We start from the raw sequence: 25710 nt of genomic DNA, 5'->3' as shown, positions 1-25710 counted from the left end.
TAGGAATAATGCCAAGAACTACAAATATTTTCAAAAGGTATAAAACTACGATACATTTTGATAAACAATGAAGTAATTTGCTAGATAGCAGACATCACTAAACATAGTCAGAGCCTAGACAACTGAATTGCAAATCCAGTGTCTTGCTGCAAGACAAATTCAGATATTCAACTTTGAAAGCTGTTAAAATAGATCAACTTTAAAATGAGTGAAATGGTTGATTTGAAGTGTTTTGATGATGAATTGTAAACCTGAACTGTAAAAAATGACAGTTATCCATATGAGAGATAAACAGATACGCGTTTTATTTCTTCATCTTGGAGACCACTACCAACAATCAAACTGGGCACCTGTTCATGTCTTTTGATTTCAGACAGGTCATTCTTCATTCTCATAAAGACGCGTCTCAATGCCTGCAAGGTTGCAGAGCAACCGTGCTATTAAATCCACACACTACGGGAGGATGTTACTGCCCGACAAGGATGAAAGCCCACCACAGAAATAAGACTTATTGACCCAAAGGTGACACAAATGTATATATTCTACATCTATGTCTATTACCATATTACTGTGTAAATATATAAATACATCCACTTGCTTCTCTGGTTGATGGAAATAAGATGTGATAACAAAAAGCTGTAGTTGTAAACATGTTCTAGTTAACATCGCCTCCCATTATCTTCATGTGTAGATGCTGCCAAAAAGTAGTTACACAATGCTGCGCATTCCTGGTGCCTGGTATGAGCAGTGTGAGATCCCCCATGGGTCACATAGAGTCAGTCTCACTTAACAGGATATAGGCTGCACTGTCTGTAACCATGAAGAACTGGCCACATTTTAAACACCAAACAGCCAAATTTATCATCAGCTTTAACATAAACTCAACTAGAGGGTAGCTCATCATGATTCAAAGTCCTTGGCATGAGTATGGTATCTGTAATATATTTGTTTCAGTAAAACCATTTGTTCTCAGGTTTTAAACAACTATATTTGTTTCCCCTGTACAATTTACTTTAATTGAATTTCCAGTTTTCTTGCTTTCTTCTGGCATCCTGACTTTCCTCCAATCAAGGCAAGAAGAGAAAAATTACAGTGTATCGGAGAGAAAAGAGCAAACCAAAACTTAAGGTTCTCCTAGACAAACACTGGAGAGAGCAGTGTCGGACTGGGTGGTTGTGTGCAGTTAAATGTGTGTGTTTCTGTGTCAGTGTGAGTGTGGCAACTGTGCACGCATCCAGGCTAAGTAAAGGGATGCCCCCCAAGAAACATTTCTTAGCAACCACAAACCAGACAGAATGTAAATCTGCACTTAGAAAAGGCCTAAAGAAGAAAAAATAACGGATTTCCAGAACCTACAAAACAGGTATTCATTTCAGCCTATTTATAGATCCAGAAGCAAAGAAATGGGTCACAGCCCTCCTTCTCCACTTGTACTGTTGAAATCAGACTCCAGCTTTTATTTTCTTGAGTAATGAGTTACAAGGTTTTCTGCTGACTGAATCTTAATAACATCACAGCTCCTGAAACCTTCATCGTGTCCGAGATGAAGGATTTCAACTAGAAAGCAATGTCGGATCACACGGTTTGATTGTATCGGCGTGTTTCTGTAAAATTCAATGAGGAGAAATCAGAGACTTTAGGAGGGCGGGATCATCCAGGAATATTATGAGGAGTTAAATAAAAACAACAACTTCAAAAATGAACTCAGTGTTGTGTTATGTGTTAACACAGTCATGAAATGACCTATCCAGGCTGTATCACAAGAACCCCCACCCCACAACCCTGAACCGGAATGGTTGGTAAAGACGACAGAAGAATACGAGAGTGAACAGTTCAACACTATAACACAAACCCTATATAAAAAAGGAGTGGAATCCATACCGCTACATACTACTCCAATTGAATATTTGACGATTGTTCCATGACTACTTAATAGGCAGACTGCTGATTTTTAATAGTTGTATTGACCTGAGATTTACATAATCTAGGAAGATTACATTCATTCAAAAATAAATAAACTCATATTACAGCCACAATGCAGATATTAGGTAGGAAGAAAAAAAAAAAATTCCCAGTCCTTTTATTTATTGTTTTAAATAGGGAGCTTTCTTGGTCGAAACCGAAATAGAGAAAATGCTGCACATCAATGGGTCAGGCTACCGTGTAGAAGTTTGTTGATGGAGGCCTACACGTAACTAGTGTCGACGTGACACAAAAACATAAAACACACTTACGTGCTTCGTCTCAAACTCCGCTCAGAAAACGCTTTATTGCTCAGATGTATTGAAAAACAGCTGCTCCATGAGTCTACAAGTTGGCCACTTCCAGACAAGCGAGCACTCTGACCATGGTGTTTACTTTGCTCACGTATTTACAGCATCCTGTTTTAATCGGCTTGCTTTGGTGTTTCTCTAGTGGTGCACCAAAAATGTACGGCCAAAAAACGCCCGAAAGTGCATTTTTGGTTTTCGGACAAAAAATTTCGGTGCATCACTAGTTTTAAACGGCAGCACTGGTGACAAGGTAAATCATGTGAAAATGTTTGCAGTGCATGTTCCATTTTTTGTTTTTTACTTACTAAATGGAGTCCAATTACGTCACAATCTATTCAGATATCTCCTAAGAGTCGGACGGGTTAAAGATGATTGCATAGTGTTGCGACAACAAAATGATATTTACAGGCTTTTCAAACAACCCTCACTGCAGCCCACAGCTAAATAAAACCATGATTTCTGCTTTGGCACAGGCACAGGTCAAACCTGGTTTAAACATTGCAAAAACTCTAAATACCAATAAAACTAGCTCATTACATGAGAGAATGGAGGATTTTTATAGCTAGACAATCTACCAGGGAGTTTCCTGTCACATTTTGAATTGTCTGTTTTTACCAAGCAGTGTTTAAATGTTCCTTACCTCGGATTTGTCAAATATAATACAAGACAAAAGGAGTGTAAACCTAATTTGTTGGACCACTTTTCTTGTTCTTTAACCACAATCCAATGTGCTGCTTTTATAGGATTTCTATGAGGATTCAGATTTGCATTAGCCCCAGTTTGGTGACTCCCTGTGGGTAACACGAGGATTGAGTTGTGAGGGAAAGTCCACCAACTCCTCAGTGGATGTGAGGGAAGCTGGAACAACAGAGCAGTGTTTGAATACTTAGGAGGGAGCACGAAAAGGAGAGAACGACAGCGAGAGAGAAAGCCTGCAGCACATTCCCCGCAAGACCCTCACTTCCTGTCTGAGAGCCTTACTCAGCAGCAAAGAGGAAGAGGAGGATGAGGCCCTCACACATATCGTCCCCACGCTGTGGGTATGAGCTCCAGCAAACATTCTCATGAGAAATCCTCATCCCGAAAGGCTACACAGCTCCATGTTTTAGATGCTTCCCTGTTCCAACACACCTGATTGCAATATTTAACGGTCAGGCCTTTGCAAGAGCTGAATGACGATTGGATGCTTTAAATCAAAAAAATAAAGTATACATTTTTTTTTCCGAAATGCATGTAATGGTTGATTAAAAAAAATGTTTTAATGAATAACTTGCAGCTTTCTGATAAATGAAGAGAGAAACAACATTGATAGGTATTTCCTGCAGAAACTGAATAAAAGACCAGAGTTGTTGTTTTTGTCAGGGTTCAACAATCCCTGTGCCATGACAACCTAAAGTCATACAGTGTACCTTAAAATCTGTCCAATTTTACATGGTTGCTCCAATAATACAGTACGTTATCAATTATCATGTCCATTAGCATCATAGCATTTAGCATCGCAAAGATATCTTCCTTCCCATTAGGTAAAAAGCTGTTTTAGTAATATTACATTTCAATTTAAATGAAATTTAAAAACACTGGTTTACGCCATTAACACGTTCATTTATTGGTTTATTTAACAAGGACAGTATCGATTAATATCAATACAGAAAATGTACCAGATTTAGTCAAAAGGCTATTTTTCATCTGTAGCCTCTAATGTGCTTCAAGAACATCCAGCAAGGTCTTATTTCAATTCTTTTACAAGTAACAATTAAATTTCAGTAAAACACTGCTCTTTTCAGGTTGCATTCAAAATTAAAGCCCTTAAAAAATATTTGTTCCCAATAATGTGACACAGTATTTCCTTTCTGAGCGAACACCAACTAATTACACTGTGGTTTAGGAGCAGGAAAACAAATTAGCTCAATGAAGAAAATGAATTCACTTAGGCTAATTGCAGGTTGTGTTGTCGACTGTTAGTCTGCAAATATCCTGTGAAAACATGAGCATTGGTAAAATCCAATGTTTAGTTATACTTACATATAAACTCTCAGTTACTGATCAGCAAGACAACAGACAGTGCTTTGAATTTACTGATGTATACCAGGAAGACCTGGGTGAAAACAAGGGTGATGCTGTTAATCTGGATATTAAAGGATTGGGTAAATGCTACCACTTTCCCACACTTGCCCCCAGTCACTAAACTTCACAATAAATTCAGAAAAAAACAAAAAAGCACAGAAGCTTTCTTACATTGTCCCACTTTACACATGATTTTTTCCAAGCGTTCATGCCTCAGTTCAAGTTTCTAAGCACTTAGCTTGGTGTTCGTCGCACAGATGCCAAGAGTACACCCATAAACTTAGACAACTTTCAGTGTGAGATCCTACTGTCACTTTACACATTGTGTACTGATCTAAACTCAGAGCTCGAGGCAGAGCTGTGTCCCTGCCAAAGCCAGCGACAGTAAATTTGTAATAGCCCAACAGTCAATGAGTCCTATTTTATGCTGAAGCAAACTGTGGAGGCACAGTAAAATAAAATAAAAAACAGATTGATTTGATAAATAGATTTCCCTTCAAGAAACATTTAATTCCCTAAACATATTTATGAATCCTAGAGAGACTCATGCAGTAACAGCGCTAGCTTTTAAAATGGCATCAACAAGTTATTTTTTTAATGTTTTATTTAACAAAACGACAAGAACAAACTTTAGTTAAAAACTGGGGTGTTCGTACATGTTGTTAAAAAACTGGAAGCAAAACATAAAGACATTCTGAACAGTGAACATCAGCATGTCTCCATATTAATGAGGCATTTAATGAGTGCGAAGCGGATAGTTTTACTCACAAGAGAGTTTCCTTTTTACAGTCTAATGTTATGGTCTCAACATTTACGCCTATGTTTAAGAATAGACATTATTATATATATATATATATATATATATATATATATATATATATATATACATATTTCTTTTTTTTTTTTAAATGTGGCATTCCTGTCAGCGCAAACAAGAACTCAAAATCATTCCCAGTACCTTTAAAACTAAGGCATAATACTTGCAACAAAACAACACTAGTTGGTAAAGAAATGTTGACATATTTAGCTGAAAATGAAAAGTATATTACTGCTTCGTGTCTTGTAAGAATGCATAAGTAGTCAGATACTTGATTGTTCCATAATTTTAGATATTTTCTTTTGCCCAACCACTTTCCTAGAAAGGGTGCAAGAAAAAATCTATTTGGTGATATATTATGATATTTCAGTGCGCGTATCAATCCAAAACATTTTTAAATTGATTTTTTTAAATCATGTTTTTTAACAAAAAAAATGTAAATTTAATTGAGCTAACATATGCATAGCATGTAAATGCCCAACCACTAGGTGTCAGTGAACCCCATCAGACCTTATTTAACTACCTCACTCCTCAATGCATTGTAGCTTGGAAGTTGATTGTGCTTTATTTTAAGAAAAAATACTGGGCACTTTTATAGATGTATGTTGTTAATTTTTTATTAAATAATTTAAGAACTAACAGAATCAGAAGGAAAATGTATTTTTGAAAAATGTAATTTGACAGTTTGGTACTTGAATTCCAGTTAATAGTTACCATTTACTTGTTCTCGAAAGTTTAAAAAAAATAACAGTGTACACAGTAGACAGGTTGGCAGTTGATCAAAGGGTAAACACAGGCATTTTTATGGACACTCAGAGAACCCTGTGAACACTCGGGGAAACAATAATCCACTATGTTTAATTTCACAATGTTCTAGCTAAGAGTTAGCATAGTCAACATCACCCTTAGGGAATGGTTTTAGGCTAAACCTATGAGTAATATTTGTTCCAAAGATTATAGATTTCCAATTATAATGAACTGTGGCAAGTAGGGATGTAACGATTAATCGTAAGGCAGTTAAAAATCGATTCATAGGTATCACGATTGACATCGATACTTTGAAACTTGAATCGCAGTACTTTTTTTAAATAGCAGAGGACGCTATATGTTTATCCCTTCTCTTGTCCAGCAGTGTAGCGGCGGGCAGAATCTGCTACTATTAAACATTATAATAAATGATTCCTTATCCCTTTAGCACCGAAAGTACATTTAGAACCATTACAAAGTGAATTGTTCATAATACTGCCCCTTTAAATATTAGCCAGTAAGGCAATAATTTATAACCAAGGTGTTCAAGACAAATGCTGTTTCCAAGGCAGAGTGAAGTTGGGTGGGAGGGTGCTACTGAAATATCATCAGAACATAACCTCTATAACCATAACACCAGATGGTGAATGCATCTGCAGGGATGTGGATAATTGCTGTGATATTACCCTAATCTGGCCAAGCATTATGGTCCACTTTGGCTTGTTACTTTATCCCTATGGGTCAAGCAAACAGTTCATTTTCCAGAAAAGAACAGCCAGAGATATAGTCAGAGACTATAAAAGAATAACTAAAGGAACTGTATATTAGTGAAGATCCTATAAAACCACCATGGTTCAAACTATGGCCTGCAGGATATTCTCTGTAATCACATCAAAAACTACTGCCTGACCAATCACAAAAGTGTTAGATGTTCAATTACTCAAATAACTCCTATCAACCTACAATGAGAATGTCTTATAATCTTTTGTTTCTAATTATGTGCGGGGAAAACTCAAAAGATGCTTGTGCAGCTCAACATCTGAAGGACAACCAGAGGACATTCAATTAATCCAGACATCCTGGGCTTTTTCTGAAGGGCACAGTTCAAAGGTCAAAGCAGTTTCACACATGAGATGCATTTCAACATGAACCTACAACTGAGCAGAATCCCCAAGAGACCACGAAACACAGCAGCATTTCTTCGCTCGCCAGCTGCAGCGTTGATGTGTTGTAAAGGAGCACGAGGGAACAAGATGTTGAACCGGCAACAGATCAAGTTCTACTAAACTGGAAAAATTATGAGTTGCATATGCAAACATACAGACAAATATATACAGCGGGACACAGTGTAATGACGTGGCGCATGGTATGTCTGTGACACTCAGGTTTCTGGCCAGCCTCTGGTTAAGTTGTTTTCCAGGAAGAGTTGGGGATGACATGGAGCTTTGAGGAATGCAGTGAGCAGCAGCGGCAAGGCAACAACTGGGACATTCTAAAGAGGAACTGCTCATGTGTGAGTGCAAAGTGTTTGTCTATTTGTCTAGAATAAAGTATAACTTAAGGCCAAAGTCTTACCAAACTTCACTGCACGCATGCTGTTTAAATTTGTACATACATCATCAAAGTTGTCTCACTGCATCTCATCGTCTTTCATTTAAAAAATGGTAAATAACCAAGCCCACTTATCCACAGTACTTATTTTTCCACAGTCATGTTTGGGATAACTGTGATAAATTACGATAAACTGTAGTTTCAAGGGACCTATCAGCAGAGACGGGCCTGGCCTGACTCAACAACCCTGTCATTGCTGGTTTAACTGTTCACTATCACATATTACTACACATCATTAGAGTTCACATAAATCCAATCAAACAACGTAAAACAAAGAGATAAGACAAGAAAAGACGATGTAAAGCACAACAGATATAAATGCAATAAAGACGAAGGCGTTTCTGTTGTGATTGGACACTTAATTCTAAATGAACAACAAGAATTTATGTGAAAGTTGTTGCATCAGTTGTTGAGAAGAACTCTGCCAAGTGCATGTTCAGGTCCACTTCAGTTTAGTGTGCAAACACATGCACCCCCCCAGGAGTCAGCACAGCGACACCTTGTGGTAGAGCATGATATCATATAAAGGAAAAGAAAACTTAAGGACAAAAAAAAATATTACAATTGCCTGACATTTTCTTTCACTTTCTGACTGTATGCTTTAGTTAAAGTGTGATATTTTAAGGCAATGTAGATAAGTAAGCAAATATATATGGCTTTGCCCTAATTGTGGACTAATTGGTGGGATTTAATTGCTTTCATTCATTTATTTTAGAATCAGCGAGCTTTTCTTAACAATTTTAACAAACAAATGTGGGGTTAAATGTTCAAAATGTCTGAATAAATACTGTAAAACTGAAGCATGACGCATGGACAGGAAGCAGGTAATTATTGGTTGTTGTTTTGCTAATTTTTTTTTTACCTAAAAGCATGACCTCCAACTTCTTGCGGTCCACCCGAAACCTCTCCTCAGTCCACTCCGGGTCTGGCAGCGGATGAGGCCCGCTCAGGTCCTCCTCTGACCCGGGCAGAGGGGAGTCAGCGCTGCGCTCGCTGTTGGAGCCCGGGTCCGACTGCTGCAAGTATCCGCTCAGAGAGTCGCACTGGGCAGCCATGGTGCTGCTGCACGGCCCGCTTCCCCGGAGGCCACTGTGGGTGCTTTAATGTTCACCCAAAAAAGTCCAGCTGAGGTGAAACAAAGAAGAAGCGGGACTTTTCTCAACTGTTTCACCCACTTCACTTGGAGGCAGAGTGTGAACTCATGGCAGTCCTCTGCGGTTTCGTGAAGCCCCTTCGTGTCCCCCCATTAGCGGCAGACTGCTCAGAATAGGCCGGAGAAAGAGAGCGCCGGCGGTCCGCTCACTGGAGGTCGTTTCTGCCGAGTTCACGGAGCACGGCTTGGCTTCACACACACAGTCACAGTCACACATAGAAACACACAGTCCTAGGGAAAGTTTCACATGTCCTGTAGAAAAAACAGGACTCCTCCCAGCGACTGTCTCAGCATCCCTCCCACGAGTCCAAGTCCAATTTAAAAAGATGGAGCAGTATGGAGGTAGATTTGTGTCTTTAATATTCAATTAAAAAAAACCAAAAATCAATAAAAATGATTTAAATCGAAAAAAAAAAAGTTTACGTCAACCAAAAAAAAAAAAAAATCAAAGAGAAAAAAGTCTGCAAATGCAATTATTTGGGTCTTAAATGTTTTTAAAATTTATTTTTTTGATTGAAAAATATAAATTTTTGATTGAAGTAAAAAAAAATGGTTGAAAAGGTTTTTTTTGACTGAAGGGATTTTTTTCTCTTAATTGAAAAGGTTTTTTTATTATTGTAAAATAAAGACGAAGTCTACGCAATAAAAAACAACAACAAAAAAAAACGTTTTCCATCAAAGAAAGTGTTCATACGCAATTATTTTGGTCTCAAATATTATTTTGCATTTCATAACTTTTTTTGGATTGAAAAATATTCATTTTTGATTGAAGTATAATGTTTTTGGTTGAAAAGGTTTTTTGATTGAATAATAAAGACACAAATTTACTCAATAAAAAAACATTTTCAATTAAAAAAAAGTTTACTTTTTTTGTTTGGCATAAATTAAATTTGACAATGAATCCTCCACCCCTAGAAAGTCTGATTATTTCCTTTTTTAAAGCATGCCACATTTGTAAGGAACAAGCATTTGTTGGATGAGCATCAGAGCTCAGTGTGGGGGTTATGTTCTGCTCATGGTAGATAATGCCAAATCTTATCTCTTCAAAGCACAAACAGCTTTTCTATTCTGTTGACTGTTGCTTCTTGGATTTGCTTATTTAAGTCTAAGGAATGAAGACATGTCAATTTAAGGGATGTATTAACAAACAGCAGCATAAACAGTGTGAGGAAGTAATGCAGCCTAGCACCTGTAATCCCATTTTTCACAGTTGTGCTGAGCGATAAATCGATATTCAAGATATATCAAGTTTTTATATTTTAGCGATATAGAAAATTACAATCTCACCTATATCAACATACACATTTTTTATAGTTATTTTGTATCAAAATACTTGTTTTAGGAGTCGCTGCTTTCACTCCTTCTCAGAACAGCATGAGAAGCACAATTACAGTAGATTTCTGATTGCATCCAAACTTATACATATACCTTATAACTCACTCACACATGCTGTCCCTTAGAGGAGAAAAAGCCACAAGTGGCACATTTTATGCAGCTGTTTGTTAATAAATGTGGCTGTGTGGCAGCTTTGAACTTATCCTGAGTTCCCATGACTACGTGTCAACATTGAGCTGTTTTAGGTTGAAAAGTTAGAAAAAAGCTAATACATAGCATCATTTTCCAGAAAATATTTGAACAGTTTGAGACCAACCTTGTTATCAGTTGAAAAATATGGGAGGAGTAGGAGTAAGACGGAAGAATAATAATAACTATAATAAAGTACACAGATAATTAACAACAATTAACATTATGACTAGTGAGAATTGAATTATTGATAACAATTAACATTGTTACTAGTGGGAATAGAATTATCATATTACAGATATGTGGACTTGGAATTGTAGCATGTCGAAATTGAATTATTGATATCTGAAATAAAATTTGAATGGAAGTCAATGGGACACTTCGACAAGTTGTAATAAAGTTTCAGATATCTAGAATTGCAATTTCCACTAGTGAGAATTTATACAATTATTAGTGTAACTAGTGAGAATTAAACTGTCGATATCAATAATCAGAATTGCAACTAGTCAAAATTACATGATGGATATTATGTGGACTTAATTATAGACATCTACAATTACAAGTCCCGCTACTTATTCAATGTTAAAACAGCTTGCCATACAGCATCATATCAAATACAAACAAGTTTAAGGGCTACCCAACATAACTGAAAAATAATGATTGAATGAAGATCATTTAAAAGTTGTGTAGATGTGAATAAAAACCAAAGCCTGCCACCTAGTGGTTAAATATATAATGGAATGGGACCCAGTTTGTTTTTTGGGGAAAAAAATTAAAGGCAAGAAAAGTTAATGCTTTCTTTTTTAAATTGTGTAAAAAGTGAAGCAAACATCAAGCTACTCTCAATTTGTGTTGCACTTTTAATGAGAAAAATTAAGAATAAATGCAGTACAGTCTTTTTCATTAGCAATCTCTTAAAAGAATACACTCATTCAACTTAGCACCTCCATTATAATGTTAAATAATGACAATTAAAACAATGCTAATTTAAAGAGTGGGGAAAAAATAAATTAACAGTAAAAAAAAAAAAAAAAAAAGAAAAAAAACAGGTAAGTAAAGTCTGAATGCTTTAACTGTATAAAACACATCAACTAAACCAGTGATGAAGAAACAGCAAAACACTGTCATTTTTTGGAGGTGTTTAGGGATGCATCAGTTTTTGCGGCAGAACCAGCACTTCACATTGCATACTTCTGAGTCCATTCTCTGGCTAATTTGTTGTATCTGAAGAAAACAGAAGAAGAGTAAATGACAGAATCAAACTATTAGATTTGCTTGTCACAGGAAAACAGGCTCTTCTTGGTAATTCATACTTACTTTTGTCTGTCTGATTTGTAGACATGTGCAATGTCAGGGACCAGAGGGTCATCTGGATTTGGATCACATAGCAAAGAGCATATGGACAGCAACACTGAAAGAGGAAAAAAACAGAAAAATCAAACACGACACATATACATTTTATTTCTTTGACAATTTTGGTACTATTTGATGCACTTCTTGGGCTCTAAACATTGAGCAAGAATGCACATTGTGTCAATCTATACAATATTCCAAATTATGGAAAAACACAATTAAAATGACTAGCTTGGAGAATAATAGAGTTGCCAACACCAGCCTCCTCACTAATGCTTTGGCTGATTTTGGTGCGACAAACATTAACATGAAAATAACTGTTCCCTTACTTAATGCCTCACCTCAGCTTCCTACAGCATTGGCAAAATGTACCAAACATGACAGTGTGATCCCAAACCTAAGCTGTAGTGTGACATTGACTAGTGTACAAACGTACCTTTCGATACTGTAAGAGCAGGTGACCATTGTGACCTCAGGATATCAAGGCAAATGCTACCATTGCTATTTATGTTTGGATGATAGATTTTTGTTGTAAAGGCAACCTATGAGAAGGAAACAAGGTTAAGTTAGTCGTAGAACAGAAGTTACAAAAGCCTTCCAAAAAACAAAACAAACAACAACAACAACAAGACAATATGTATTAAATAAAGGCAGTGGCTATCAGTACGTTATACGTGTCAATAGACTGGCAGACTATCCGTACGCAGTGGCCTCATTGGGCAGTTTAGGTCATGTGATAGGTGTACCACGTGACTTAAAGTTCTGTCAGTTTTATTTTAGCTACCCAGCTAACCCTTTTATTTTAGCCATAACCCTAACCCAGGAAATACCCTAAACTGTTTTTTTTTCTTCTTTCGTATATGTGTATTTAAAGGTGGAATAAGCCGTGTTAAATATGTTCAAATGAAAAAATAAATATGTCAAAAGTGGGATTGGAACCCACGGCAGCGGATGGAAGAATCCTTAAGTCAGGCACCTTAAACCACTTGGCCATTCTGACACAGTGATGACACAGGCACAATACGCTTATGTAGAAAAGGTCCAGCAACGTCATTTTCATACGGATAGACTGTCGGTATATAGATGCGTATTACGCACTATGAGACACTTCCTTTAATTAAAGGGTGTAAATGTATTAGTCATAAAGAAAAAAAACAAACTGAATGGGAATCAGTTTGAACAGCCTTACCTTTGGTGGTTTGAAAGGATAATCAGTGGGGAACTGGACAGTAAGAAAGAAAACTCCTCCATGATACGGGCTGTCATTCTGAAAAAAAGGGGGAATTTATCATTAATTTACGTAATTGTTTTATTTTATTTTTCAAACAAAATAATCCTGTGAGCTCATTTGAATGTTCTCATTGATAGGTTAGAGTCAGCCGCTTAGTGCTTGCCACTCTAAACAAACAAAAAAAGCTGTAAAGGCAACATAAAACACCATTGTCTAAAGATCTAGAAGCAGCTTGGTTTTAAAACATGAAAAATCAGGAAACTACTCCACAATTTACGGTACTCACCGGTCCTGTGATGGTTGCTTGCCAATGAAACACTAAAAAAAAAAAAAAAACAGAAATATGTAATTTATTATTTAAAATAAGTCACAGTTTTAAAGAGTGGCAATAATAACGATATGGCTTGGCGGAAATGACGTCATAAATCAATTTGTTTCCTCCTTACTATCTTCTCCAACAGGTCCTGCTGAACATGAGGCCGGAGGGTCCTTCTGAAGATCATTTAACTCCTAAATAAATAAAAACAGCAATTTAAGGATTATGTCTACTTCGGGTTTGTCATTGCTGTGTTTAAAAAGACAAAAATCAAGATTGACATGATGTTTAAAAAAACGTTAATAAACGTTAGCTCGGGTACATAGCTTTAACAGCTTTCACCGCTTATCATTTTGAGTCAATAAAGTCTTTATAAGTTTAAAATCCTTTAACGACACGCGAATATCAATACAACACCATAAAAGGGGCTTTCTAAATGGACGTTTTTGGTCCAAATGAGCATAAATATCTTCCTAGCCGAGAACCAGACTACATGGTTGAGAAAAGGCTATCCAGTTAAATAAAAGTTTACAGGCAGTGTTATTAGCTAATGTACATCAACGTTGTCGAATTACCATTTAACACCGGAGCATTAGAGATACATGCTAACCAATATTTAATCGTTATAGAGGGTAAAAGCTGTTACAATCCCGTTAGCACAAATGCTATTAGATGACTTGCTTGGGACACAGACTCTTCCGCATCACCCCCAAACGCATCCGTCCATTAAAATTCAGAAAAATGAAGCTTTTCTTACCCTTTGAATTCTTTTTAAAGCCATGCCAACTCTTCCGAGGATGTTAGGAGATTCTGCAGTGGTAACTTTCACAGCTGACAGGGTCAGTAAGGCTGACTTTGTGTGCTTTAGTGTTTTGTTTTGACGAAATAATTCTTTTGTTTCCGCGTTTTTTGTTCCACGACGAATGGACTGATGCATTGTGGGAAGTGTAGTTTTTAGACTGGGCTCCGAAAGGGATAGCGCCAGAGGTGCACTACCGATCTATAAAACCGTGGTTCCTTATTTAATAATTAATAATTACTAAAATAAATAAATAATATATTTGTTTTGAAATAAATAAATAAATAATAATATTTTTCACAAAAATAATAATAAATAAAATAAAATAAAACAAAGATTATATATAAATAAATACATATTTATGTATTTATCTATTTGTTTGTTCATTTTTGAAATTATTTTTTTTTATCAGTTAGTTGGTTTATTTGTTATTTATGACCCATTTAGCGGGTTTTTAAATATTGCCCCAGGTGTTGCCTATATTGTTTAATCATAATAATGAGCTTGGACAAGACCTTTTTAATGCACTTTATCCTTGTATCATAGTTAAGACTGATATCTGACATTTGAGAGGCCTATCATCTGTGAATTGGACATCATTGATAAAGTTGTTGATACATTTTTACCCCACATTTTTAACAACAGATGTGGGAATACATTTATGAAGTTATATTTGGAAAGTTATATGAAATAATAATAATATTAGCTTGTATGGATCCTAAGAATTAGCAATATGCAATTAGAAGATGAAATGATTAAAATCAACAATTTGGCTAAGGTTGGCCTATATCAATTATTGAGGAAAAAAATATTCTGGGTTGAATGTAATATGAACATAATATTAATATAAATGTGATAATATTAATATAAATGTGAATAAATCTATATTCAACACAGGGATTTGTTGAAACTTAGAGAATGTCTGTGTGACTTATTATCTGCTGCGAGGCAAGGTTATGTAAGGTAATATAATCCTTGGTTTTAATTTACCATATGTAAACCAAAGACTTTTTTGCTTCTTCATAATTAATCTGAAACCAAAAGGTTCAATTTTAATGTAATAATAACCAAAATGGGGCTGCAATGATTCACTCAAATAAATATTCTTTTATTTCCATTTACCAGAAATAATTTATTCTCTGTTGGCTGTGGTCAAGATATTTGTTTAACTTCTATAAAGTGAATTTTAGAGCCCTGCATATTTCCATAAGCCTGAAGGTGTCACATAAGAGGTTTATAAACAGCGACATTGGTAAATTTGACTGTCACGCTGATTTGCTTGGTTTTATGATTATCTGAAAAACCTGCACTCTGCAAAACCCAAAACAAATGAAGCTTACAGCAGATAGCAGTGAAATCCCGTCAGAACCCTTCAAACACCATAATCGCTACTAAAAATATATGTCTTTTTAAATCAACCCATTTACACAAAATCCCTTATGATGCATACACAATTTATTTGTGTATTTTATAACACAGTCAGTCCGTTACAGTAATCAACCATTGGGTAATATGACTAAGTGACTTTCATTTGCTTAGATTATTTCATACCTAATCGTGTTGGTCAACATAAAAAACCCATATTTTTATATTAAAGTTGATCAATGGGCATATTTAATTTATTTGTTTTATTTCGAGCAATTTAATACAAACAGAAAATGCTTCAGTAGTATGTGTACTGTACATACATTTTTCCATTTGTAGCCTACATGCTTATATGCATATGATATGTATTAACATTTAAATGCATATATATATATAACTTTAAAATGTATATATATAACTTTAAAATGTCCTGAAAATAAGTTTTTAGGAAAATGTTGTGCTTTAAAATATGGTTATGAACGTGTACTTCATATGACATGCATACATTAACTTAAACGATGTTGATATAAAAAAATAAACAAGGCTTCCTTTTGGTCTTTGTGGTGGTTATAGACAGTTACACATACACCAAAAAATATATATCTAAAGAAGACAAAAGCCAGGTGTAGCATGACCGCGAACCAGGTAAGGGTTCTTTGGACATAGACACACATAAGTAGAGGCCACATCAGGATATTTAGCATTAAACATTAAAAAGGAGCTTACTGTTTTTACAATTTTGGCCCAAAATGTTCCAATTGCTCTTAATTGAAAATCTGTGTTAGAAAAAAGTCTTTCATGAACCAATAATCCTTTTATCACCTTTTAAAGACGAGCCTTATTTACAGTTAAAGAGCCATACGGCGGCCATCTTGAATGGCTGACAGAGCATCATGGGTTGATGACATCGTTGAGTCTAACGGCCTCTACTTTATCTAACAAGCCCAATGACTGTGGTGATGTTTATACCAGTAGGAGAAGAACAGTAGAGCAGAAATGTCACAAACCATATCAGTTAGAACCGGAGTATGCATCAGCCAAGAGCAGAACCCAAAGTGGAACATTTGGAGCCACATTTGTAAAAACAGTGGAGGATCGTACAAGTTAAAGTGCAGTTTGTGGTGGTTTATAAACAGGAAGTTTGTGCTGGTTTACAAACAGGAAGTTTGTGCTGCTTTACTAACAGGAAGTTTGTGCATTTTTACTACCAGGATGGCCCATATCAAAGCCCTCTATCTTTTTGGTGTCACACACTTAATTTTGAGAACCAATGCCTATACATATAATATACAAGTTGATCAGTACTCAGTCATGTATTATGCTTTCACATTTTGAACAGATGTTTTCCTCAAACCTGCCCTTGGAATGACAAAAACATTATTGCAGTACTTTTTTCATAAAGTTATAGCAGAGCTCATGACTCACACTTTCAAAAGAACAAGTCTATTGCATTGGTCACCACACCATTTTAAAAATAATTTAAAAAATCATACTTTTTTACACAAACAAGCTCCCCCACACACTAATTCCAGCCTACATGCCTTAACTTCACAGACTTGCTTGTACACTGAGGTTTGCAAGTTAGATACTATAGTTAGTCTGGCATGAATTATCATTTCCTGTGAATAGGCTGGGCTCTCTGTCTCCGTTTATGCTTTTAATAACCTGCTGAAAATTTATTTTATTTATCCGACCCATGACACTGTGACGGCATGTCTTCAGCAGACCTTCCAACAATGTACACGTTCAAGTTAGAATGAATGAATGAAGCAGACCTTTAGTTATGATTGTGTACACACAAGTCTTTTTATTTTACAGAAAAATGTGTTGTAAGTTTTCTTTTATTACATTGTGAAATGTGCTTTTTAAAAAGGAACCCAACAGTATTTTAGTCAGAGAGCAGCATTCATTCATTCATTCATTCATTCATTCATTCATTCATTCATTCATTCATTCATTCATTCATCCTTTCTCTCCATCTATTGAATTTGGCAAAGTTTTGTGGAGTAATTTGAAGAAATTAGTAGGATTTGGGAAAAATTCTGAGTTATTTTAACAATTTGAAATTAAAAATGGCTGGCACCATGTGATATACAGTAAGCATGGGGGAAATGTGATGTTTCATTGAATATGTGTAGTATTTTGGCGATATCTACAACTGAATTAATTGGTAATTTACACAATGATTCATGGTTCATCTCACTTTTTTTGCTTTCTGCTGTGGACCGAATTGGATCCCCTAAAGCAACTATTCTCAACTGGTGGGTCGGGACCCAAAAGTGGGTGGGTCAAAAATAAATACTTATGTCTCTCATGTTGGACGTGTCTTTTATTTTGGAAAAAAACTTTTCTTTTGACAAGCATTGCTATAAAATGCATGTTGCTGCAGGAAAAGATATATAATTATGTTTTAAAAAAGATTATGTATATGTGTGTGTGTTTTCAACAGAAAACACACATATAAAACACGATTTAATGACTGTGGCAAAATGTGGGTCCCAGGGTGAGACCAGTTGACCCGAATTTGGCCCCCGGGCCTTGAGTTTGACACGTGTGCCTAGGGGTGCACGTACCCCCATTTTGAAAACCCTGGCCTAGGTGAGTGCCATACTGAAAGGCAAGAGGGCTAAGCACTAAGTTACATTCAATTATTGGAAGCTGAACAGTTTGTACTTTGTAATTTAAACTGTGTATTACACAATTATTAGTTATTGTTGTACTAATATTAATGTTAAAGAAAAATAGCTCTGCTGGTCCTAAATTGATACTAGTTGATCCAGTGATAGTCAGAGTGTTATTTATTCCTCACACGCCATTGGTCACTGATCGATGCGCGCTCACGGCACAGCAAGGCGGCGCGCTCGTGCTTCTCCCGAGCACTGCTGAGGCTGAGGAGAGGCTGAGAGACACTGAAGAGAAGAGCTGCACCGAATCACCGCCGATGAACACCTCCCGCATTCCTATGAGTGTTAGTTGACACAGTGGACGCCAAGGAGCAGGTTTTAGGAGCCTGTGCGGGGTTTAGGAGTCCCACGGCCGGGCTGTGCGTGTTCTTCAGGTAAGCCTCCCCTCCTCCTTTTCTTCCTCCTTCTCCTCCTCTCCTCCGGTGACCGCTGGGTTTTGTGTGAATGCGCGCCGTTCGTGATTAAAGGCGATAGGGAGCTCGGGCGTGTTTGTGCAGCAGCAGCAGCAGCAGCAGCAGCAGCAGCAGCAGCAGCAGCAGCTGTCCAAGGTGCTGAAATAACGGACCACGTCTTGTGGCGTGAACGCAACACGAACGGCCTCGTGCAGGGAGCAGGTTAAACGACTACCAGCTCCACTGTTGCAGACTAATAAAGCCTTTCAAAGATGCCGTGTGGGTGTCGTAAAGGCAAAGGAGCGATGAAGAGGCTCTGACGTACATGCACGTACGATATCCGCTCCTTTTGCAGTCTTGCAATTGTCTTGACTTCGACTGCTTTGCAATGGATGAACTGAAGCAGGCTGCCACCTCCAGGGGTATTGTGTTGTTTTGCTGCATGCACTGCATGAGATCTGAGTCTGAGTCTTTGCTTTACTTCACTATATTACAATATGTGCTCAGTTTTTTTTTTTTTTTTTTAAATATCCATCTATATATGTTAGAGATGCACCTAATGCACTTAAAATAAGAATCACAATTAGTTGAATCACAGATTATTCTTTGACACACACACACACGCACACGCATTTTCACACCGAAGATTGATCGAACATTTATTTTATACCAACAGACAAAACAAGACTAGACGATAGGGCTGAATGAAAATTCATATCTCAATATATTTTTTTTTTGAAAACAGCCATAGACAATATGAATCTTGATATTTTGGTAACACTTTACTTGAAGTTTTGTACATAAGGCTCACACATGACACCTGTTATTAGCATAAATAAGGTGTATTAAAGGCTTGTTCATGTGGATCTTGTTGGGTTTTCTCTTTCTTCATATGAATTTTATATTTTGATAAGCGCATTGAGATGACTTTGCTGTAAATTGCGCTACACAAATAAAGTTGAATTGAATTGAATTAAAGGCTGTCATTAAGGTGTTGTTTGTTTCCCTAACCTTAACCCTAACCCATAAACCATAACCCCACTAGATCCCTCCACCAGACCCAAAAATTGCCAACATAGCTCCGAAGTTGTCATAGTTTAGCAAAAGGTGTCATAAATTAGTGAACGACACTTAATGATAGCCTTCATGACACATCATTCATGCTAATGACAGCGTAATGTCAGCCTTATGAAGTGTTACAGATATTTTTAACTCAATAAAAAGACACCAGAAAGACAACTCTGGGTTAAATTTGCTGCAAAATGGCACACAGGCACATTTACTATCAAACAGCTGAAATGTATGTGCCACTTTTGGCTTTTTTTTTTTCTTCTAAAGGGACAGCACATGTGAGTGAGTTGTGTGTAGCTTGTTTAGCGGAAGGTCTGGGTTAGGACGCACTCATAAATCCATCTAACTGTGCTTTTCATGCTGTTCTGAGAAATAGCGAAAGCAGTGACTCCTAAAAACAGTATTTTAATAATAAAAAAAAAAGCTATAAAATGAAAGTATATCAATATATGCTATAGTGTAATTTTCTATATCACCAAAACAGAAATTGTGATTTATCTCGACTCTCGATATATTGCCCAGGCCTACTAGAAGACCAAGATCCAAAACCACAACTTTTATCTAATGAGCCATCCTGATTCAGACACTGATGCTCAAATTATTTATCAATCATTGTACAGAGAGCATTTCCTCTTTATTAACTATATATTTTTGACAAAACCTCACTTAGAACCTGTACATATCATGACCTGCCAAAAGCTGCACCTTTGTATTATGCATCTGAAAAAAAAGAGTCAAATTCAGTCATGCAAATTGAAATTGTTCTCTCCTGGGCTAAACAAAGGTAACGTCATGTCCCAGCTCCACCGTTCCTCTACTAAACCAGAAATATTCTCTCTGTGTCCACTACAGGAACACCTGACATTTTCTGTGGCAGATTTACTCACTGAATCATGGCACAGACCAACAGCAGCGGCCAGGGGACCAACGGGGTAGCGGATGAATCCCCCAACATGATAGTGTACAGAAAGGTAAGACAGCTGCTATTTTTAGCCTGTGTGTGTGTGTGTGTGTGTGTGTGTGTATGTGTGTGTGTCCTTTGCATCATATATTGGATGACAAGTTGCGGTTTGAAACTTGCTAAAGCGAACAGTATATTCTAATGTCATCATGGTCTATTTCAGGTTCCAACCTCAATTTGATTTGAAAAATAACATGTGTTTTTTTTCTCCTCTCAACATATGACACACAGCCTTTAAGGCTCACACACACACACGCACGCATGCACGCACACACACACCCCCACACACTCCCACACAAACACACACAGACACACACACACACACACACACGTGCACACACGGGCAAACATTATCAAGGTGCTCTGACATGCATGCAAGCATTTTCCAGTTGATCCACCAGCGTTAACAGCCAACTCGCTGGAGGACAGTTTATTTTTTATTTTTTATTTTTTTTTATTTTTTTAAAGCAGCCGCATGTTAATGGATTTGAATCAAAGCCAAATGCTTTCTAACCATTGTTCATTACACCACTAGTGGTGTGTTTCCTCACTGGTAAATCTATTACTACAGTGAATTAGAGAAATAATAAAAGGGATGGGGTGGGAAAATAATCTAGTGCGGCTAAAACACTGTATAGGTTAATGAAATGGTAATTTGTAAAAGATAATAACATAATACAGTAATAACATTGCATGATTTAATTTTATAACCCAAATGCAACACTATAAAAAGCCTTGCATATTGTAACACAAACATGTTAAACTTGTAAGAAATTAAATTTTTTATTATTATCAAAGTTTGTAATAAAATTAGATTTAAAAAAAAAAAAAAAAATCTAAATGTCAATCAATCTTTTTTTTTTTGTTTTAATTGCTTTACAGACAGTTGAGTACCTGACACACACAAATGTCTGCTTCTATCCTTTCCATCCGAGTCTTGGATATACAATAAGGGTGCAGAAAAACCAGTTGTGGCGATATTACGGAATATTTCACCTCACATGTATTGTATCGATCCAAAAAAAATGTCCAAATTTATTTTTTAATCATGTTTTTTTTTTTTACAAAAATGACCCCCAAACATTTAAATACCCTAATAAAAACCTAACTCGACAGTTTGATAAACATACCACCTTTTTTTTGATATTGGTACTTGAATTATAGTTAGTTACCATTTACTTGTTCTCACAGGTTAAAAAAAAAAAAAATGCATTTCATACCATTTTGTACTTGTAAAGATGAAATTTGTAATCATTGATATAGCGATATATGGCGATGTATATCATATTGCTTAGGATCGGGATATATCGTATCGGGAAATGCAAATCATGAATCGTATCGTCAGATTCATGACGATGCACACCCCTACTATACAAGGTATTGTTATCAACAGATAACGCAAATGTTTGTTTTAACTGCTTTACATGTACAGTTCTGTCTGACACACACCAATGTCTGCTTCTATCCTTTCCAATCGAATCTTGGATATACAATAAAAGTGTAAGAAAAAATTGTTTTGGCGATATCATCATATCATATCGATCCAAAAAAAAAATGTCCAAATTGATTTTTCAATCAAGTTTTTTAATGAAAAAAAAAAAAAACAATTTAATTGTGCTAAAAACATAACTTGACACTTGTTTTTGATATTGGTACTTGAATTACAGTTAGTTACCATTTTATGTACTTGTTCTCACAGGTTTAAAAAAAGAGAAATAAACTGAATTTCATGCAATTTTGTATTCGTAAAAAGTGAAATTTGTAATTATTGATATCTCAGTATATTGCGACGTATATCGTATTGTTTAGTATCTGGATATATCGTTACGCGACATGCAAATCGGGACTCGTATCGTATCGTCAGATTCGTGGCAATGCACACCCCTATTATACAAGGTACACTTGTTATCAGCAGATAACTCAAACGTTATTAGACTAGCTTTTATTTGTTTAATAAATAATAAAAGAGCTGTGGAATATTGAAAAAGCAGCTGTCTCTATTGATTTACCACTCACAAAGAGCTGCCTTTTCTATCACAAAGGAAATTACGCCCATAAACACAGCAGCAACAGTAGTGCCTGCAGGAACAAGGTGTATTAACATCAACGATTATCACATTAAACGCAAGTCCATGCTCACTAAATGTTGTTTCCTGCAAGCAGCTGACCGATCAGCAATTTTAATTGTCTGCTCCGAGTGCTTTATATACTTTAGTTTCTGCTTATGCTACTGGATCATGTTAATGTGGTTTGGCAGTGTGTAGCCGGATGCTATCAATGCAATGCAACTCATTTTTAGAACAGGTTTGGAGCAGCAGACACATTATAAGTGTTTTCCCCTATACATTAGCTGTTCACGCCCCGCTGTTTGAGCCTCTTAGCCGCTGGTGAACAGGGATGCTGCTCAGTCAATACTGCACTGACATTGCTTTTTAGAAAGTAGCAAGAAAAAGCCTGAATGACACACATTTCAGGAAAGTGTGCTGCCTTTTCAGTGTGTTTACAGAAATTTAGCACCTTTGGAAAAAAAGGGTTATAAAGCCAGCTTTCTGGTAAAGCGAGGATGTCACAACACAAGGATTGGACACCCGTGGTTAATTGTATTTTATGTTCAATCAGAAAACAATACACTTAAGAATCTGCATTGTTAGATCACAAGAGGATTAGATGCCACTACCACTACTAGTCTGTATCAGACTATAAAACTAGTTTTTCCCGATTTGTTGTAGGTCATGCTGTTTAATGCTCCCCAGTGGACTTATTCAACAGCAGCAACGGAAGTAGTCGCTCCTACTGACCATATCATTGCTAGTGGTACAATTTAGTCCAAGACGTCCCGATGAAGAGATTCTATTTCCCGTTTTATTTGTAGATGACTCAAGCGTTGAGCAAATCTCCTCATGTCGTTTCTCCAAACGCTCATTTCATCCACAGCCACTTCAGCGCACCGGGAAGAGGATGCGCGTAGCACAATCTCACAGATTGACGCTCTTTCATAGCCCTCTCAGCGTGCGAGGTAATGTTATTGTCAGTGTGGGACATGGCTGGATAAAAGCGTTGCGATGTTAGTAGCAGAAAGGAGCGCTGGCAACATTGTGAGTTTGGATTTTTAACAACAGACTCAGGAACGACATTGTAACACATGTTATTCAGCTCTGACACTAAAGATTATGCAGGTCAGAGATGGACAACTTTTATAACAGTGGGGGCCACAAAAATAGAATTGTCTGATCCAAGGGCCACATTATGAGAGTTACTGTAAATGTCAGCATTTTCTGTATTTTGGTATCATTTCCTATAATTTAGTCTCATTGTGTGCATTTTTGTAGCTGTTTTATGTGTTTTTGGAGTAATTATTTGTGTTTTAGTTGTCATTTTGTCTCATTTTCTGTTATTTTTGTGTATTATAGTCATCTTGTGTATCTTTCTGTCATTTTGAGTGTTTTTGGAGTCATTTTGTGTATATTTGTTGTTGTTTGTGTGTTTTTGGTATGATTTAGTATATTTTAGTCTCATTTTGTGCATTTTTTGAAGCAGTTTTATGTATTTTTTGAGTCAATTTGTGCATTTTTGTTGTTGTTTTATGTGTTTTTGGAGTCATTTTTTGTGTTTTTGTTGTTTTGTATCATTTTCTGTTATTATTGTGTATTTTTGTAGTCATTTTGTATATTTTTCTGTCATTTTTGTTGTTATTTATTGTGTTTTCGGACTCATTGTTTGTATTTTTGGACTCATTTTGTCTCTTTTTCTGCTTTTATTGTGTATTGTTGTAATCATCTTGTACATTTCTCTGTCATTTTGAGTGTTTTTGAACTCTTTTAGTAGTTTTACTTTTGGGAACAGCACAAAATTAGACATGTGGCCCATTTCTGATGCAAGTGGATTAGTGTGTGACTTGTTGAGCTATTTTTGGGGTAGCGACCGGTTGGGGTAATAAAGTGAGTTGTTAGTTTTGTTTTGACACTAAACAAAAATATGCAAAATTATGAAAACATAAAGTAGTTAGTTACATCCTGTTTAAGAGCACCTAGCCTGATATTTAATCACATGAGATATACAGTATTCTCTACTCTCCTGCCAGGAATCTTAAAGTTCTCCTTTTTCAAGATGAATAAAAAAAATCAAAGGCATCATGTTGTTTATTCCATGACTATTTATTTTCAGCATTAGAAGGTGACAAAATCGTCATCACTTAAGCTCACTTTGTTCTGCCAAATGGACATCTTAGTCATAAAACTTTTTCACTTCTCACCACTTGACCACACATGGCCACATCTTGGCTCTGTGTACCGACTGACATACATACTCACACACAATGAGAAAGCAGCGAGGATGAATTCATGTTTCTATATATAAGGCTTTCAATTCAAATGCAGTAGCACTGCTTTTTAAAGTTAAGATATTTAAGCAGAGGTGTTGTAAAACTCTTGTGACCTGGCATAAAAATGAAGGGAAAACTGCTTTGAGGCAGCGTTGTTATGTAAATCTGCTTTATTTTAGTGTCATTTATAGACAGTGTGAATGCTGCATACAAAAATATGTAAAAAAAAAAAACAAAACAGTGTGCTTCTACTGATAGTTTCCAACGTGCTGGTAACAGCAGAATGATTATGTAATGTGAGCAGAGGAAGTTTAATGTTTGTGGACCGTATATCGTGGTTTGATAATGCGTCTACTGGGAGGATCTACATCATCTCTCAACTTCCCTCCAACGTCTTCCACACTGTCAATTAGGGTCTAATGAAAATGGACGGCTGAGCCGAGGTGTTGACCTGCTTGCTGGAGTAAAAATGTGCGGCAATGCATTTTTTTTTTTTTTGCTTCAAGGGCACATACAGATGCTCATTGCATTAATGCACGTGCTGATCTATTGGCATTTTGAGTGCATGGGTGCAAAAATAGAACACACAGATAGACAATCAACTGGAAGTTAATAGAAAAGATGCGTATTTGAATTCCTGAAACTAACAAAAACTAGCAGTAATTAAAATATTCAATGCATGGGTTTAACAGACGGCAGTTACATATACAGTATGTCATTATTCGCCGTATCAAGCTTGTGCACTGGGCACGTGTGCCTTTGAATGTATCAAGTGCACCAGTAGTAGTGCACTCTACTCTATCTATGAAGCTTTCCATGCTTGCTCACATGTGTGCGCCATAAATAATGCTGTGATGTGTGATGTGTGTATTCTGTATGTAGGCCACCGTTGCTAAGAGTGTCCTGAATTTTTTATGCACGTTTAAAACAGCAGAGGTTCATAGTCACACAGCATGAGAAGAAGGGGACATCTTCTCACTGTAACCAGCACCTGTGTACGTATAGTGTGTATAAGCAGCAGTGCACAG

At 36.4% G+C, this 25710-nt stretch overlaps 3 protein-coding genes across 4 annotated transcripts in view; 1 reads left to right on the top strand and 2 right to left on the bottom strand.

The window, feature by feature from the left end:
* Positions 1-8587, bottom strand: part of bicc1a (BicC family RNA binding protein 1a) — a 66416-nt gene extending 57829 nt beyond the window's left edge. The window contains exon 1 of the mRNA XM_028469460.1: positions 8375-8587. Within this exon, the coding sequence (XP_028325261.1) occupies positions 8375-8567 (193 nt within the window). The 5' untranslated portion in view covers positions 8568-8587. The remainder of the gene's footprint in view (positions 1-8374) is intronic.
* Positions 8588-11168: 2581 nt separating this feature from the next.
* Positions 11169-14021, bottom strand: LOC114476492 (ubiquitin-conjugating enzyme E2 D4-like). Its single transcript, XM_028468064.1, has 7 exons — positions 13847-14021; positions 13220-13283; positions 13060-13091; positions 12732-12809; positions 11979-12084; positions 11507-11600; positions 11169-11413 (listed from the first exon to the last, which is right to left on the bottom strand). Exons 1-7 carry the CDS (start codon positions 13868-13870, stop codon positions 11368-11370), a joined length of 444 nt encoding a protein of 147 aa, XP_028323865.1. The 5' UTR covers positions 13871-14021; the 3' UTR covers positions 11169-11367.
* Positions 14022-18105: 4084 nt separating this feature from the next.
* The window catches only part of LOC114476491 (regulator of G-protein signaling 7), a 58000-nt gene continuing 50395 nt past the window's right edge, over positions 18106-25710 (top strand). The window contains exons 1-2 of one of the 2 annotated variants that reach the window (XM_028468060.1): positions 18106-18311; positions 20253-20371. In XM_028468060.1, the coding sequence (XP_028323861.1) occupies positions 20294-20371 (78 nt within the window). In that variant the 5' untranslated portion in view covers positions 18106-18311; positions 20253-20293. Of the gene's footprint in view, positions 18312-18676; positions 18752-20252; positions 20372-25710 lie in introns of those variants that run through there. The other variant, XM_028468061.1, reaches the window with a different exon arrangement.

The sequence above is a fragment of the Gouania willdenowi genome, chromosome 15 (assembly GCF_900634775.1).
Source record: "Gouania willdenowi chromosome 15, fGouWil2.1, whole genome shotgun sequence".
NCBI classification, from domain to species: domain Eukaryota; kingdom Metazoa; phylum Chordata; class Actinopteri; order Blenniiformes; family Gobiesocidae; genus Gouania; species Gouania willdenowi.
The sequence above is the reverse complement of the archived record's forward strand: the minus strand, read 5'-3'. Positions and strand labels throughout refer to the sequence as shown.